This window comes from Hyla sarda, chromosome 8 (assembly GCF_029499605.1).
Source record: "Hyla sarda isolate aHylSar1 chromosome 8, aHylSar1.hap1, whole genome shotgun sequence".
NCBI lineage: Eukaryota > Metazoa > Chordata > Amphibia > Anura > Hylidae > Hyla > Hyla sarda.
The window spans coordinates 191,328,678-191,348,921 of NC_079196.1; the positions used below are offsets into that span (position 1 = coordinate 191,328,678).

Consider the following 20,244-nt stretch of genomic DNA (forward strand, 5'->3'; position numbering starts at 1 on the left):
AAAGGAAAATGCGTCCACGCAGTGGGTAGATTTATGGGGTGCGGGGAGGAGGACAATTTACATAGAGGAAGGAAGTTGTTCAAATTGAGCCAAAAATGACCGAGGCTACATGATACATAGAGCGCAACGCACATCATAATAAACCTGCTGCCATTGCTTCTTCCACTTTGTCGTATATATATATATATATATATATATATATATATATATATGTATTAGAGATGAGCGAACTTACGGTAAATTCGATTCGTCACGAACTTCTCCGCTCGGCAGTTGATGTCTTATCCTGCATAAATTAGTTCAGCTTTCCGGTGCTCCCGTGGGCTGGAAAAGGTGGATACAGTCCTAGGAAAGAGTCTCCTAGGACTGTATCCACCTTTTCCAGCCCACCGGAGCACCGGAAAGCTGAACTAATTTATGCAGGAAAAGTCATCAACTGCCGAGCGGAGAAGTTCGTGACGAATCGAATTTACTGTAAGTTCGCTCATCTCTAATATGTATGTATTTTTTTAAATATATTTTTTGGACATATATATGTATATATATATATATATTTTTTTTTTGTAAATATAAATATTATATTAAAATTTTTTACATAAAAAAAATATATATATTTACATATATATATTTTTATTATTTTTTATATTTATATGTAAATATATATATATAAATATATATTTTATTATTTTTATATATATATACACATATATATGTATTAAAAAAATATATATATATATTTACATATATTTTTTATTATTTTTTATATATATATATTTATATGTAAATATATATATATATATATATAAATATATATTTTATTATTATTTTTTATTTTATATATATATATATATATATATATATATATATATAATAAAATATATATATATATATATTCTATTTGACACAAAAATGAGTTGCTAAGCTCCTTTTCTAATGTGTATCAATGTCTGAAAACATCAGTTTTTTTTATGGTACACGTCTGTGTTCTAAATCTGTTGTATACTCTGTTGAGCTTTTTTCACGTTTCCATTAAGTTCAGTAGGGAAAAATCTCTGCATAGAAACCAGACTACACCTCAAACGTGCCTATGTATGATATTAGATAAGTGTTTTCCAACCAGTGTGCCTCCAGCTGTTGCAAAACTACAACTCCCAGCATGCCCGGACAGCCTCTGGCTGTCCGGCCATGCTGGGAGTTGTAGTTTTTCAACAGCTGGAGGCACACTGGTTGGAAAACACTGTACTAGATGTAGCACAATACTTGACCACCTTGGTTTTTCTCGAGCAGCTTTCCCCAACCTGTGGCTCTCCAGGTGTTGCAAAACTACAACCTGGCTGTCAGGCCGTGCTGGGACATGTAGTGATGCAACAGCTGGAGGACACCTTCCTCTATGGGGCAAACTCCTCTTCCCCTTGAGGATGTCCAGTGACTTATTCCTTTTACTGTGTAGAAATGATTGGTCATAGTAAATAATAACCGCATTAGTGGTGGTTATTGTTAGTTTGTATAGTGCCAGCATAATCTGCAGCGCTGTACAAAACATCGAAATACCCATTGCAGCTGTGACATATACTGGATGCAGACTAGAAATCCAGAATGGGGAATATGTACACAGCTCCTATGCAAACGTGTAGGAAAACCAACGATAGCTGGCCATACATTCAGCCGAAAGCTACCTCCCCAATCTCCTCCTACAGATGGCTGAGCATGCCCGTTTTTAATAGGTGATGGTCCAGGCATTTTTCTTTTAAAAACAGCACCACCCCTGTCCTTTAGGTTGTGTGTAGTATTACAACTCGGCTCCATTCACTTCAATGGAACTAAGGCTAGGTTCACACGGCCGTTTGCATCCATCCCATTAAGGGTCCAATCGGCTCTTTTTAAAAAAAAAACTTTTTTTGAGCCGCTCAGACCCTAAAACGGGTCGGATGCAAATGGCTACTGCCGGTGTCTTGCCATATTTTGTGTTTTACCTTGAAATGTGTTCAGCACTTCACTCCGCACTTTTCAGTACTGGACTAACACAGCTCCATTGGCTGACACCCGCCCCCTATCACTGATTCCTGGGGAGGGGGGTGCGCGTGTCACGTGACCACAAATATGCTGTCTCAAACACCGTTCCCTTCAGTGTGAGTTCGGCTACCACAGCTAGAGGATGTCTCCTGGAGTGATAGCCAAAACGCTGCGGCTGTAATGTTATGGATTCCCTGCTATGGGGACCGTGCGCCCGCGGATGTCATAAGCTGACATCTCATACAGATCCCCCCCACGGGCGCACGGTCCCCATAGCGAGGAATCAATGACATTACAGCCGCAGCGTGAATAACATTGCAGCCGCAGCGCTTCGGAGCTGTCTTAGTCCGCATTCCAGTCTTTTTGACACATTCCACGGCGAAACACAAAATATGGCACAACACCGGGTCCCAACGGCCCCCATTCACATGCATGGAATCTGTCTGTGACCTGGTAATTTTACAGGATTTTAGCAAAGAAAAAAATAGAGCTTGCACAATTTTTTTTCCCCCGCTAACTTCCCGTCCTTCTGGCCGGATTGCCGACGAAATTCCAAATAGCGGAGTCCGTGAACGAGGCCTAAGCTGCAATACCACATGCAACCTGAGGACAGGGGTGGCAGTGTTTATGGAAGAAATTAGCTCTCTTTTTCTAATTCTAATCGACTCCACTGCTGGGGTTTATCTTCCCAAGAAGATAAGGCAGTTGAAATCTAACATGCCTGATCCTTCTCTTCCTCTATATTTTCCCAGGGAAGAGCCAGGAGGCCATCACATCAGATCGGTGTTCCCCAACCAACACCTTTCCAGCTGCAAGTTGTCCGGGCATAATGGGAGTTGTAGTTTGGCTACAGCTGGATCCTCACAGGTTGGGGAACAGAAGCTTCATCTGATACAGGAGCCTGTGATGTGATCATTCATGTTTTGCTCTTTTCTCTTCTAACTCATGCTTACCTAGAGCAAGTAAAGGGGGGGTCAGATGTCAGGACATGACAGCAGCATCACTCTTCAGTCTGTTTGTAGTCTGTAACTATGGAGCCCCACAGGTGTGCATAGGAGCTGCATACACACACTCACAGAATTGCCTCAGAATATTCTGGACGGACATTCTGCTGCAGCATTTCATTGGAAATCCAGATTCCGGTGTCTGCAGAAAGGACAGACCACATTTCCGAGCGGTCTAAGCGCTCGCTGGATCATGAAAATGTAGGCATTTTTCCACTCATTTTTGGCCGGTCGAACCCGGCCTTAGATTATGTTCACAAACTGACTTTAAAGGGGTACTCCGCTGCTCAGTGTTTGGAACAAACTGTTCCGAATGCTGGAGCCGGTGCTGGGAGCTTGTGACATCATCACCCCCCCCCATGCAAGTCTATGGGATGGGGTGTGAAGGCTGTTACGTCCCCTCCTTTAGACTTGCATTGAGGGGGCGGGGTGATGACGTCACAAGTTCCCATCTCCGGCGTTTGGAACAGTTTGTTCCAAACGCTGAGCAGCAGAATACCCCTTTAATGGGTCTGCAGCAAATCCACAAGTGAAATTTTCACTTATGGATTCACTGCAAATTATATATGTGTAAATGTACCCTTAGAATGTTTTTATTACATAGTATTTGCCCCTTTTTTAAGTGCATTTTGGCAATAATAAAAAATATTGGTTGCAAAGGTGGACATGCCTTTAAAGGGGTATTCTGTCGCTAAGACATCTTATCCCCGCTGAGGACCCCAGTGATCTTTAATGCAGCACCCCGTTACCATCAGCCCCCGGAGCATGTTCGCTCCGGGTTTGATGACTGGCGATCATGGGGCCGGAGTATTGTGACGTCACGGCTCCCCCCCCCCCCTCAATGCAAGCCTATGGGAGGGGGCGTGACAGCTGATGGTAACGGGGTGCTGCGTGAAAGATCACAGGGGACCCCAGCGGCGGGACCCCCGCGATCAGGCATCTTATCCCCTATCCTTTGGATAGGGGAGAAGATGTCATAGCGCCGGAGTACCCCTTTATACTAGGCTACACCTAATTTGAGCCTCTCCTTTTTTAAAGAGCCAAGGCGTATACCCAAGTGCAGGAAAAAGTGCAAACGTGTCTGAGGATTGGACCGTCTGGTACCAGGTAGAGATGAGCGAACTTACAGTAAATTCGATTCGTCACAAACTTCTCGGCTCGGCAGTTGATGACTTATCCTTCATAAATTAGTTCAGCTTTCAGGTGCTCCCGTGGGCTGGAAAAGGTGGATACAGTCCTAGGAGACTCTTTCCTAGGACTGTATCCACCTTTTCCAGCCCACCGGAGCACCGGAAAGCTGAACTAATTTATGCAGGAAAAGGCAGCAACCGCTGAGCCGAGAAGTTCGTGACGAATCGAATTTACTGTAAGTTCGCTCATCTCTAATACCAGGTATGGTAAAGAATGACTGTTCTAGATTTTGCACTGTGCTCGACCCCTCCCTGTAATCTAAAGGCCAAACATGATACAACATTATTAAATATGAAAATCAAGATGGCTTCTTGGAATCTGCTATGACTAGTTGTTAGATGTACAGGTGTGATATATATATATATATATTTTATGTGGTTAATATGCTAATATATGCTGAATAATTAAAGCAAACCTGTCAGAGGGTTTATGCAGCCCTATCTGAGAGAAGCTGAGCTCTGTGATATATAGGTTTATATGATTTACAGCAGGATTTCGGAGTCCTGTTAACCCCGCACACACATAGGGGGAGATTTATCAAAACTAAACCTTGTCCTGAGGAAAAGTTGCTGAGTTGCCCATAGCAACCAATCAGATCGCTTCTTTCATTTTTCACAGGCCTTTTTAAAAATGAAAGAAGCAATCTGATTGGTTGCTATGGGCAACTCAGCAACTTTTCCTCTGGACAAGGTTTTGGTCAATCTCCCCCATAATGTTTTCCAATCTGACTAAGATGGTATTAAAGGGGTACTCTGCCAAAAAATATCTTATCCCCTATCCAAAGGATAGGGGGATAAGATGTCTGATCGCAGGGATCTCCAGCTGGGCACCCCAGTCATCCGTGCATGGAGCGAACGCCGCTCTGTGCAGGATGAATGGCGACTACAGCCGCTACACCCCCCTCCATTCATGTCTATGGGAGGAGGCGTGACGGCTACTACGTAGCCGTCACGCCTCCTCCCATAGACATGAATGGAGGGGTGTGTGGCGGCTGTAGTCGCCATTCATCCGACACGAAGCAGAGTTCGATTTGTGCATGGATGACTGGGGTGCCGCGCTGGAGATCATGCATGGAGGGGGCGTGGCATGGCGTGACATCACAAACGCGGAAGCTCCAAGCTTCCGAGTTCCGGACGCCGCCACTGCCGGAGATCTGATTGGTTGCTATGGGCAACTGGGCATGTTTTCCCTCTGTACAGGTTTTGATAAATCCCCCCCAGCCTTTTGTCTAGACTCTACACACACTAACAAAAGGAAAGCTGTCAATCAATGTGTGTGGGCGGGGTTAGCAGGACTCTCAGGCCATGTTCACATGTCAGAATTTTCGTGAGAATTCCGCTTGGAATGTCCGTACGGAAATGCAGCAGAGTCCCGTTGAATTCAACAACATTCTGCTGCTCTGTGCACACGGCGGAATTTCCATTCCAGATGTTTCCGGCACGGAAATTCCATTCTCCATGAACATGTTCATTCTTTGTGCGGAGTCCACACGGAATGCACAGTCATCTATGAGACGGCGCATTCCTGTGCGGTCCTAGCGCCGGTCAGCCCGCAGTTTGCACAATGTCCGCACGGAGATTCTACTTGAGTGTGAACATAGCCTCACTCTCACCAAATCACATAAACCTACATACCCCGGAGCACAGCTTCTCTCCCCCCCGTCATATCCTGCTCTCTTGATAGGGGGGAATAAATCTCTGAATAGGTTCACTTTAAATGTTAATAACATAAGAAAAAAAAGAATATGATCTTTTTTTATCCAAAATGTTAAATTTGGAGCTGACTGAGCTTGATACATTTAGATCAATCATTGGCGGGGGTGGGTGTGGGGGGTGGTAAGGCAGAACTGTACAGGAGGGCAGCAAATACGCAACAAATACGCAACAAAATACACCAGGTGGGAACGTACCCTAAGGGTACGTTCCCACACGGCGTATTTGCTGCGTATTTTATTTTCTCTGTTGAAGTCAATGGGTAGGAAAATACGCAGCACCAAATACGCAGCAAAATACGCCACGTGGGAATGCACCCTAAGGGTGCATTCCCACGTGGCGTATTTTGCTGCGTATTTGGTGCTGCGTATTTTCCTACCCATTGACTTCAACAGGGAAAATAAAATACGCAGCAGCAAATACGCCGTGTGGGAACGTACCCTTAGAGAGATTCTCTATCCATATATCTGGTACAAAGCTTTGAGTTCCCTGCATAAAATTCTGAAAGTCCCCACAATCGGGGGCTTAGAGCAATGTTCCCCAACCTGTGAGTCCCCAGCTGCTGAAAAACTACAACTCTCATCCAGCCCTGACCACCGTAGTTGTAGTTTTGCAGCGGCTGGAGAGCACTGGCAAAAAATGGTCAGCCATTGGATCGCCCGCTACATCAAAGGGGTACTCCGGTGGAAAACTTTTTAATTTTAATTTTATTTTTTTAAATGAACTGGTACCAGAAAGTTAAACAGATTTGTAAATGACTTCTAATAAAAAAAAAAATCTTTACCCTTCCAGTACTTTTTAGCAGCTGTATGCTACAGAGGAAATTCTTTTCTTTTTTGAATTTCTTTTTTTGTCTTGTCCACAGTGCTCTCTGCTGACACCTGACGCCCGTATCAGGAACTATCCAGAGGAGGAGAAAATCCCCATGGCAAACCTATGCTGCTCTGGACAGTTCCTGGCACGGACAGAGGTGTCAGCAGAGAGCACTGTGGTCAAGACAAAAAAAAGAAATTCAAAAAGAAAAAGAATTTCCTCTGTAGCATACAGCTGCTAAAAAGTACTGGAAGGGTAAAGATTTTTTTTTTAATAGAAGTCATTTACAAATCTGTTAAACTTTCTGGCACCAGTTGATTTTAAATTTTTCTTTTCCCACCGGAGTACCCCTTTAACCCTTCATAGTACGGTATGTTGCTGGGAGATGCACCAAGGTCCCAATCTTTGACAGACCCACGATTGGATGCATACATTCTACATTCCCACTAGACCAGCGGTCTCAAACTGTGGCCCTCCAGATGTTGCAAAACTACAACTCCCAGCATGCCCGGACAGCCAACGGCTGTCCAGGCATGCTGGGAGTTGTAGTTTTGCAACATCTGGAGGGCCACAGTTTGAGACCACTGCAAAAGATCTTGTATTCAGGCCTCTGACCCCAGAAAGGCCAACTTGTGCCAGGTTTTGTAGAACCCTATCAGCAAGTTTAAAAAAAAAAACATGGTATCCCTGGCATCCTGTAAGTCATCCATGACAGCAGCAGCACAACAAACGTTCAGTCACTAGGTCCGTATCCCTGTCTATCAAAGATGATTCAATTTCATGAAGACAAAGATAGCATTTAAAGATAGCGTTGGTGATGGTTTATGGGCTGGGATCTCAACCAGTTTCTAAACATAGCAGCCATGACTTCTTCAGGGCTCCTTGAAAGTTTCCACCAAGCACCATTGTGGCCCAAAAGGACATTATGCGGAAGAGGACTTCAGGATACTAAACTGATATAAAACATGGGCCATGGGAGTAAAAAGCTTATTGTGCCTAAATGAAGAGCAAATCTGCCGATCCTCTGTAGTCTTGGCATCCAGCATAGATCATGCGCTCCCGATCCTGTTCTCATGCCATGGTGGAGGGTGTCCTTCTTTATCGGTATTCCATCTCAGTCTAGGAATTCATCTTGGCCTATTCAACATATTTCCAGCTTGAGGAGATAAGATCAGTACATTTCACTAAAAACGTTCAGCTCCATGATCTGTATAGAAGACGGTGATGAATGGAACGGACATCAAGGAATGTTCACCCAATCACCAGCCTAGACATGGCCATGGGTCATCTCCTCCAGTCTGGTGGACACACAGGATGGCACAAGACATTAAGACGGACATTATGCTGACATGCTCAGTCCTGGACTGAACATCTGTAGTGGAAATTGGCTATCTGTACTGCAGAGCTGCTTCTGGTCAGTGCTGATATGATCACAATTATTTGGATTGTTCCCCTTTTCCACGTCACTTTATGGATGCTCTTTCCTTTTGCTGTAAACCTTGTGCATTCATGTAAACAGTTGTGGGAAACGTCTTGCACTATGGTTTATGCTTGAAATGAGCTTCCACTGGAAAAAAAAAAAAAAGAGAGACACGTGATTGAAGATGGACTAGACCAGTGGTCTTCAACCTGCGGACCTCCAGATGTTGCAAAACTACAACTCCCAGCATGCCCGGACAGCCGTTGGCTGTCCGGGCATGCTGGGAGTTGTAGTTTTGCAACATCTGGAGGTCCGCAGGTTGAAGACCACTGGACTAGAGCGTCTACTATAAAAGGTAAAGACATCAAGTTAAATGACTAAAGACCCCCATACAGATTAGAAAAAAAAAGTTGTCTACACTCCCGATTTGTGTCTAATGTGTATATAGGGGTCTGCCAACTCTCATGCGGGATTGAACATTGAGGTTCAATCTCAACTGCCCGATCCTTTTGTTGTGAGGTGAGAAAAGCCGCTGCCAGAGGTGTCTGGAAGTAACTTACTCCCCTCTTTCCGTTTAGTACATATGGACGCTCTGCTGAGCTAAGAGTTCATGTGTAAAGGGGTATCGGGAGAGACAGAGGTGTTGGCCAAACAAATGAATCACTGATATCTATTGAAAATGGCGAAGAAGGTGTTTAAAGGGGTATTCCAGGAAAAAAACTTTTTTATATCAGCTGGCTCCAGAAAGTTAAACAGATTTGTAAATTACTTCTATTAAAAAATCTTAATCCTTTCAATAATTATCAGCTGCTGAAGTTGAGTTGTTGTTTTCTGTCTGGCAACAGTGCTCTCTGCTGACATCTCTGCTTGTCTCGGGAACTTCACAGAGTAGAAGAGGTTTGCTATGGGGATTTTCTTCTAAACTGGGCGGTTCCCGATACACGTGTCATCAGAGAGCAATTAGACAGAAAAGAACAACTCAACTTCAGAAGATCATCAGAAGTACTGAAAGGATGAAGATTTTTTAATAGAAGTAATTTACAAATCTGTTTAACTTTCTGGAGCCAATTGATATATAAAAAAAGTTTTTTCCTGGATAACCCCTTTAATCTGCAATACACACGGTATGCATGTTAAAGGAGATCTGCAGTGGTATATAACTTGTCCCCTATCCACAGGAAAGGGGATAAGTGTTTGGGGTCCTAGCAGTGGCATACCACAACCCCCCCCCCCCCCCCTCGCGATCAAACACTTTCCCCCATTCCTGTGGATAGGGGATAAGTTATATACCGCTGCAGATCTCCTTTAACATCTCCTGTACGGGGCCCGGCTCTGCCGCGACTCTCCCCATGCAGCAGGTGCGTCGGCCCCAGCATGTTTTCGTGGTTGAAACGCCCCCTCCATGTATCTCTATGGCAGCGTTCACTATAGCTTTTTAATTTTTTTCATCTAAGGAGCTTTAAAAGGGCTCCATTTTTTTTGCACGGTGAGCTTTAGTTTTTATTGGTGCCCTTAAGGGGGAACAATGCGCTTCTAGTTGCTGTTTAATCAATGTTCTTTGAAAGCCAAGCTGACCAAAAACAGCAATTCTGCCTTCAGCAGCGGGTACTAAGATGGCAGACCTAGGGGCTTTAACTAGGACTTTCTCTGCCATCTTATCCACTCAGCACCCTGCGATTGTGTGGTGAAGGGGAACACGATTGGATGACAGAGAGGGTCACTCCCCACTATCTAACCATCTAGATGCCGAGGTCTGATGAGGCAGAATAAGGAGCTTCTGTACCGTTACATAGTATTACATCAAATGTTAATACTGTACTACTGAAAGCTGTGAAATATGATTCCTAGACAGTAAGCTCCCTCTAGTGGCAGATGCAGGTAGACAAATTTTTTTAATGAAACTTAATTGTGTGAAGAGAAAAAAAGAGATTTGATAGTAACACCTATATAAAAATATGGAAACTATTAAGCTTAAACTTTATTTTGGTGTAGAACTTTGTTTTAAACATCATCCACAGGCTGCTGGCATATAAAACAAAAACCTGGGGGAGGGGAAAACCGGGCGCTCCCATACCCCAGCGGGACCGGCACTGAAATCCATTTACTTTAATGAGCTGATCAGAGTCAAACGGTGACTCCGGTCGGCTCATTTTTGACCCGTATCCGTTTTTGTGACCGGACCTAAACCCGTAGCCTTACCTGGAAGCAGATGGCACCACACATCATGCAGTGGCCATTCACTTTAGTGGGAGCTGAGCTGCAGTAACTCAGCATGGCTACTATGTAATGTATGATGCCCTCTGTTTCCAGCTTCATTCTCTATGGGGTGCTAAGAGTGTCAATGCCCCATCTGACCCAAGTCCTGAAAAACCCCTTTAAATCTCACCATTAAAGGGATACTCCATGGGAAAAAAAAATATTTGTATTCAACTGGTACCAGACAGTTACACAGATTTGTAAATGACTTCTATTTAAAAATCATAAAGGGTGCTCCGGGGTAGTTAAGAAAAATAAAAATGCCCCGAAGCCACCACAATACCTGTTCTGTGTCCCCTGTAGTTAACTATGTGGTTTTGGCAGCTCTTGTAGTCCCTGTAGTCTCCTTAATATTCTTTTTCCTTGCTTGCAGCCCAGACTACAACTCCCAGCAGTCAGTGCGGCTATGTGTAATGGCTGCCAGCCAATTGCTCTTACTATCTGTGTGCATGCTGTGTTGTTGTCAGCAGCACACACTACATGTCTTTTCTTTTAAACTATCCTTCCCCCTCAGCAATAAATCATGCTATGCTCTGAATGGCAGCAGGCAGCAGGCAAAGAGCAGCGTTATGTGCTGAGTTGTGACTGAGAATCTTCACTGGGCTTTTCTGTCGGGATACAGGGAGAGGGAGGGGGAGGGGAGGTATGGCTGTGATCTGTGTGTTTATCTTGCAGGAGGGTGGGGGCTAGGTCTCAGTAAGGTGTTTACACAAAGATAAGCAGGATCTGAATATAACGTCTTTCTCTCACTCCCTGCATGGAAGTACCCCTTTAATCCTTCCAGTACTTATCAGCTGCTGTATGCACCACAGGAAGTTGTGTAGTTCTTTCCAGTCTGACTACAGTGCTCTCTGCTGACACCTCTGTCCGTGTCAGGAACTGTCCTGAGTAGAAGCAAATCCCCATAGCAAACCTCTCCTGCTCTGGACAGTTCCTGACATGAACAGAGGTGTCAGCAGAGAACACTGTGGTCAGACTTGAAAGAACTACACAACTTCCTTTGTAGTGTACAGCAGCTGATAAGTACTGGAAGGATTAAGATCTTTAAATAGAAGTAATTTACAAATCTGTTTAACTTTCTGGCACCAGTTGATTTGAAAACATTTATTTTCCACCCCCTTTAACCCCTTCATCACCTTCGACTACCAGACAGTTGGCATTAAGTACACGGATCGCTCTAGCAGCTGTACAGTGCGTCTCACCTGCGTACTCCTGGGGAAGCATAGGCTTATTGAGAACTTTCTGGAAGGCCGAGATCCAATCTGTGCGGTCAGTGTCGCTCTCACACGTAAACAGGAACTTCCTGTCAGGTGTAGTAATGGTGATGCCGTACTGCCAGTGATTCCCTTGTGTGGAGGGAGGAAGTCCTTCTTCTACTTTATAGTTATTTTCGGTGCTCCCAATGAACACTTCTCCTCTGGCGAAGGCATCCTGGAGGGGACAACACAATGAAGCCTTTCCAATGACCAGACCGGTGTTTCCCAACCAGGGTGCCTCCAGCTGTTGCAAAACTACAACTCCCAGCATGCCCGGACAGCCGAAGGCTGTCCGGGCATGCTGGGAGTTGTAGTTTTGCAACAGCTGGAGGCACCCTGGTTGGGACAATATCTATAGCTGAACAGGATTTTTCAGGCCTATCTTTCTATCGTCTAATTTAGCAATAAAAAATAAGTCTAAATCTGTGAATACAAGAAAGTAAAGCCTGGACTACAGTAATGAAGGTTATTTCAGGTGTAATCTCTGTTGGGAACCAGATTGTTTTGTATCCATCAATCTCTCATCACTCCATTAAACACATCCTTACCATAGGGTCTTTGAAGTACATTAATCTCCTGTCATCCAAGGTGAACCATCTCTTTTTAAAGCCTTCTGTATGCTGGGAACACAGACATGGGCATCACACACTGCAGTATAAAGCATTACAAGGCACTGCGGCCATCTCCATCATCACGGTCACATTTCATGCACTATTTTTTCCTTAAAGAGGTACTCTGTTACATAACTTAGAGGATAAATGTTTGATCGTGAGGGGTCCGACCACTGGGACCCCCCCCCCCCCCATGATCTCCTGCCCGGTGCCCCGCCTCTCCCCATGCACTGAGAAGGCAGCGTTCAGTTCAGGGAGTTGTGTCGACCACCGCGCGGAGTGGAGGCTGAAACGTCGCCTCCATGCATCTCTTGCATAGAGAAGCATGGAGGGGGCAAGCTGACCGCTGCTTTGTGTGGTGGTCGACACAGCTCTGTGCGGTGCCCGCTCAGAAATCGCGGGGTGTTCCATTGGTCAGACCCCGACGATCAGACACTTATCCCCTATCCACAGTTATAAGTTGTTAAAGGGTACTCCGCCCCTAGACATCTTATCCCCTATCCAAAGATCACGGGGTACCGCCGCCGGGACCACCCACAATCTTACCTGCAGCGCCCATTTAGAACTGGCTGCGGCACCGGAGGCTTGTGACGTCACGGTCACGCCCCCTCGTGATGTCATACCACCGCCTTGACGTCTGGCCGCATCGCTAGTCATCAGGCACGGAGCAAAGTTCTTTTGGATAGGGGATAAGTTGTCTAGGGACAGAGTACTCCTTTAAAGGGGTTATCCAGGAAAAAAACTTATATATATATATATATATATATATATATATATCAACTGGCTCCAGAAAGTTAAACAGATTTGTAAATTACTTCTATTAAAAAATCTTAATCCTTTCAGTACTTATGAGCTTCTGAAGTTAAGAGTGTTCTTTTCTGTCTAAATCCTCTCTGATGACACCTGTCTCGGGAAACGCCCAGTTTAGAAGCAAATCCCCATAGCAAACCTCTTCTAAACTGGGCGTTTCCCGAGACAGGTGTCATCAGAGAGGATTTAGACAGAAAAGAACAACCTTAACTTCAGAAGCTCATAAGTACTGAAAGGATTAAGATTTTTTAATAGAAGTAATTTACAAATCTGTTTAATTTTCTGGAGCCAGTTGATATATATAAAAAAGTTTTTTCCTGCAATACCCCTTTAAGTACCAGAGTACCCCTTTAAATGGGCACTGTCATTTGCAAAAACTTTTTATACAATGTAAAAAATATCATTATATGTATATTTGTAATATATCCTGGTTAAAGGGGTACTCCGGTGGAAAACTTTTTTTTTTTAATGAACTGGTGCCAGAAAGTTAAACAGATTTGTAAATTACTTCTATTAAAAAAATCTTAATCCTTTTAGTACATTTTAGCAGCTGTTTGCTACAGAGGAAAATCTTAATTTAACATTTTTTTTTGGGTGTTGTCCACAGTTCTCTCTGCTGACACCTGATGCCCGAATCAGGAACTGTCCAAAGTAGGAGAAATTCCCCATAGCAAACCTATGCTGCTCTGGACAGTTCCTGACACGGACAGAGGTGTCAGCAGAGAGCACTGTGGACAACACAAAAAAGAAATTCAAAAATCAAAGAATTTCCTCTGTAGCATACAGCTGCTAAAAAGTACTGGAAGGATTAAGATTTTTTATTAGAAGTGATTTACAAATCTTTTTTAACTTTCTGGAACCAGTTAATTAAAAAATAAAAAAAGTTTTCCACCGTAGTACCCCTTTCTATACTTCTTACCACTATTGGGCCCCTCCACTGTCCATGCAGATATTGCCTGTGTGTATCGGCTCGGTCAAAATAATGACTGCACGATTTAGGGAAAATATGTAGAACTCCGCACAGAAATTCTTCTGCATGAATCTAACATTAGTGTAAATGGGTTTTCCGTTGACCCATTCACACTGTGAAAATTCCACGGAGGAACCCGCTTCAAGAAGGAACAAGCTTATTCTTACGCCGGGAAATCCGTGCGGACTGCATTGGTGGCAGCGCAGGTCTGCGGTGTCTTAGCGCCAGTGAATTTCAGTGGCACCTGCTGCATTTAGAATATCCGCCTGAATATTCCTTAGTGTGAACGTAGCCTTAGATTTCCATCCTCTTCGTCAGATGCGATGACTCTTTCTATTGGATTATTCCATCACACTTACCTTTGGACCAGTCTTTTCCATAAATCCCTCTTTGAGAAAGTTCCTTGTCAGCTTTGGCACCAACTATAGTAAAAAGACAGAACAAATCCCAGATATAAAGATCTCCCTAGAGTCTGGGATTACGGATAAACTTGCAGAATATCATTGGCTTTACACACATTGCATGCTTCTATTACTTCTATTGCGGTTTTCATACTACGTCTGCGGTGTCCATTTACTGTATGTGCTTATCCATAGATATTTTGCCCTCCGTTTGGATGGTATACATTAGGGTTTACTATAGAAGTGTATAGAATACCCCTTTATGGAGGACGTGTGCCCTTCTGACAAGTCCGTTTTAGTAAATTCCTGAATTCCCCATGAAAAGATTTCTGTAGCATTAGTATTCTGCAGTTCCTCTTTTATTCTTCCTGGAAATGTATAACTAAACTGACAACTGTGTGCTAGTGATCCCCTTGCTAAAGGTTGTGTCCGGAACCACTCAGAGGGTATGTTCTATGGCGGAATGTCCGTGAGGAACTGAACAATGTAGAGTTCTAAAAAAATATGCTACAAAATAGCGGTTTTATTAGTAACACAATATATATACTCATTACTAACACATACATGTCAGGAGAGCAGACAGGTCCTCTATCACACATTACTATATACAGTATTAGCACACATACCTACAGTATACTATATATATATTAGCACACATACCTACAGTACACTATATATATTAGCACACATACCTACAGTACACTATATATATTAGCACACATACCTACAGTACACTATATATATTAGCACACATACCTACAGTACACTATATATTAGCACACATTACTATATATATTAGCACACATACCTACAGTACACTATATATTAGCACACATTACTATATATTAGCACACATACCTACAGTACACTATATATATTAGCACACATACCTACAGTACACTATATATTAGCACACATTACTATATATTAGCACACATACCTACAGTACACTATATATATTAGCACACATACCTACAGTACACTATATATATTAGCACACATACCTACAGTACACTATATATATTAGCACACATACCTACAGTACACTATATATATTAGCACACATACCTACAGTACACATACCTACAGTACACTATATATATTAGCACACATACCTACAGTACACTATATATTAGCACACATTACTATATATTAGCACACATACCTACAGTACACTATATATATTAGCACACATACCTACAGTACACTATATAAATTAGCACACATACCTACAGTACACTATATATTAGCACACATTACTATATATTAGCACACATACCTACAGTACACTATATATATTAGCACACATACCTACAGTACACTATATATATTAGCACACATACCTACAGTACACTATATATTAGCACACATTACTATATATTAGCACACATACCTACAGTACACTATATATATTAGCACACATACCTACAGTACACTATATATATTAGCACACATACCTACAGTACACTATATATATTAGCACACATACCTACAGTACACTATATATATTAGCACACATACCTACAGTACACTATATATTAGCACACATTACTATATATATTAGCACACATACCTACAGTACACTATATATTAGCACACATTACTATATATTAGCACACATACCTACAGTACACTATATATATTAGCACACATACCTACAGTACACTATATATATTAGCACACATACCTACAGTACACTATATATATTAGCACACATACCTACAGTACACTATATATATTAGCACACATACCTACAGTACACATACCTACAGTACACTATATATATTAGCACACATACCTACAGTACACTATATATTAGCACACATTACTATATATTAGCACACATACCTACAGTACACTATATATATTAGCACACATACCTACAGTACACTATATAAATTAGCACACATACCTACAGTACACTATATATTAGCACACATTACTATATATTAGCACACATACCTACAGTACACTATATATATTAGCACACATACCTACAGTACACTATATATATTAGCACACATACCTACAGTACACTATATATTAGCACACATTACTATATATTAGCACACATACCTACAGTACACTATATATATTAGCACACATACCTACAGTACACTATATATATTAGCACACATACCTACATTACACTATATATTAGCACACATTACTATATATTAGCACACATACCTACAGTACACTATATATATTAGCACACATACCTACAGTACACTATATATATTAGCACACATACCTACAGTACACTATATATATTAGCACACATACCTACAGTACATTACTATATATATTAGCACACATACCTACAGTACATTACTATATATTAGCACACATACCTACAGTACACTATATATATTAGCACACATACCTACAGTACACTATATATTAGCACACATTACTATATATTAGCACACATACCTACAGTACACTATATATTAGCACACATTACTATATATTAGCACACATACCTACAGTACACTATATATTAGCACACATTACTATATATTAGCACACATACCTACATTACACTATATATTAGCACACATTACTATATATTAGCACACATACCTACAGTACACTATATATATTAGCACACATACCTACAGTACATTACTATATATATTAGCACACATACCTACAGTACACTATATATATTAGCACACATTACTATATTTATTAGCACACATACCTACAGTACATTACTATATATTAGCACACATACCTACATTACACTATATATTAGCACACATTACTATATATTAGCACACATACCTACAGTACACTATATATATTAGCACACATTACTATATATTAGCACACATACCTACATTACACTATATATTGGCACACATTACTATATATTAGCACACATACCTACAGTACACTATATATATTAGCACACATTACTATATATTAGCACACATACCTACAGTACACTATATATTAGCACACATTACTATATATTAGCACACATACCTACATTACACTATATATTAGCACACATTACTATATATTAGCACACATACCTACAGTACACTATATATATTAGCACACATACCTACAGTACACTATATATTAGCACACATTACTATATATTAGCACACATACCTACAGTACACTATATATATTAGCACACATACCTACAGTACATTACTATATATTAGCACACATACCTACATTACACTATATTTTAGCACACATTACTATATATTAGCACACATACCTACAGTACACTATATATTAGCACACATTACTATATATTAGCACACATACCTACAGTACACTATATATTAGCACACATTACTATATATTAGCACACATACCTACAGTACACTATATATATTAGCACACATACCTACAGTACACTATATATATTAGCACACATACCTACAGTACACTATATATATTAGCACACATACCTACAGTACACTATATATATTAGCACACATACCTACAGTACACTATATATATTAGCACACATACCTACAGTACACTATATATATTAGCACACATACCTACAGTACACTATATATATTAGCACACATACCTACAGTACACTATATATATATTAGCACACATACCTACAGTACATTACTATATATTAGCACACATACCTACAGTACATTACTATATATTAGCACACATACCTACAGTACACTATATATGTTAGCACACATTACTATATATTAGCACACATACCTACAGTACACTATATATATTAGCACACATTACTATATATTAGCACACATACCTACAGTACACTATATATATTAGCACACATACCTACAGTACACTATATTTATTAGCACACATACCTACAGTACACTATATATATTAGCACACATTACTATATATTAGCACACATACCAACAGTACACTATATATATTAGCACACATACCTACAGTACACTATATATATTAGCACACATTACTATATATTAGCACACATACCTACAGTACACTATATATATTAGCACACATACCTACAGTACACTATATATATATTAGCACACATACCTACAGTACATTACTATATATATTAGCACACATACCTACAGTACATTACTATATATTAGCACACATACCTAAAGTACATTATATATATATTAGCACACATTACTATATATATTAGCACACATACCTACAGTACACTATATATATTAGCACACATTACTATATATTAGCACACATACCTACAGTACATTACTATATATATTAGCACACATACCTACAGTACATTACTATATATTAGCACACATACCTACAGTACACTATATATATTAGCACACATTACTATATATATTAGCACACATACCTACAGTACATTACTATATATTAGCACACATACCTACAGTACATTACTATATATTAGCACACATACCTACAGTACATTACTATATATTAGCACACATACCTACAGTACATTACTATATATATTAGCACACATACCTACAGTACACTATATATATTAGCACACATACCTACAGTACACTATATATATTAGCACACATACCTACAGTACACTATATATATTAGCACACATACCTACAGTACATTACTATATATTAGCACACATTACTATATATTAGCACACATACCTACAGTACATTACTATATATATTAGCACACATACCTACAGTACATTACTATATATTAGCACACATACCTACAGTACACTATATATATTAGCACACATTACTATATATTAGCACACATACCTACAGTACACTATATATATTAGCACACATACCTACAGTACACTATATATATTAGCACACATACCTACAGTACACTATATATATTAGCACACATTACTATATATTAGCACACATACCTACAGTACATTACTATATATATTAGCACACATACCTACAGTACATTACTATATATTAGCACACATACCTACAGTACACTATATATATTAGCACACATTACTATATATATTAGCACACATACCTACAGTACACTATATATATTAGCACACATACCTACAGTACACTATATATTAGCACACATTACTATATATTAGCACACATACCTACAGTACATTACTATATATTAGCACACATACCTACAGTACACTATATATATTAGCACACATACCTACAGTACACTATATATATTAGCACACATACCTACAGTACATTACTATATATTAGCACACATACCTACAGTACACTATATATATTAGCACACATACATACAGTACACTATATATATTAGCACACATTACTATATATTAGCACACATACCTACAGTACATTACTATATATTAGCACATTCCTACATAGCCTTTGGGATGTGAGCATGGGTGAAAATGGCACTCACTATCCATGTTGTGCAATGACAGGTATAAACATTTAATGTAAATGGTCAGGATTAGGTACTGAGTAACATGTTACTATTATTATTATTATTTTTGAGGGATCTGACAGGTACACTTTAAGCACTCTTTATACAATGGTGACACCAGGATTGGTTACACAGTTCACTACACTCTGGACTCTGGACCCTGTTATCAGTCTGAGCTCTCCCTGACGGACGCTAAACTATTAAAGGGAAAGACTCCTGTAAATGTCTCTAATGTGCATTCTGGTTTTGTTTAAAAATATTGTAACTATTTTTATCAGAAAACTTTCCTTGGGGCAACCATATTGGAGGTACACACTTCCTTTCTGTAGGGGGAAAGATAAAATTTGCAGTCAGATCAAACTGTTGAGGATCATATGATCGTATGTCGTCTGTGGATCCACTGCATAATTTGAATAA

At 40.5% G+C, this 20,244-nt stretch overlaps 1 protein-coding gene across 1 annotated transcript in view; it reads right to left on the minus strand.

The window, feature by feature from the left end:
* Positions 1-7,526: 7,526 nt before the first annotated feature.
* The window catches only part of ADAP1 (ArfGAP with dual PH domains 1), a 196,060-nt gene continuing 183,342 nt past the window's right edge, over positions 7,527-20,244 (minus strand). The window contains exons 8-11 of the mRNA XM_056537023.1: positions 14,416-14,478; positions 12,214-12,285; positions 11,612-11,840; positions 7,527-8,300 (exon numbers count right to left, since the gene is read on the minus strand). Of these exons, the coding sequence (XP_056392998.1) occupies positions 8,272-8,300; positions 11,612-11,840; positions 12,214-12,285; positions 14,416-14,478 (393 nt within the window). The 3' untranslated portion in view covers positions 7,527-8,271. The remainder of the gene's footprint in view (positions 8,301-11,611; positions 11,841-12,213; positions 12,286-14,415; positions 14,479-20,244) is intronic.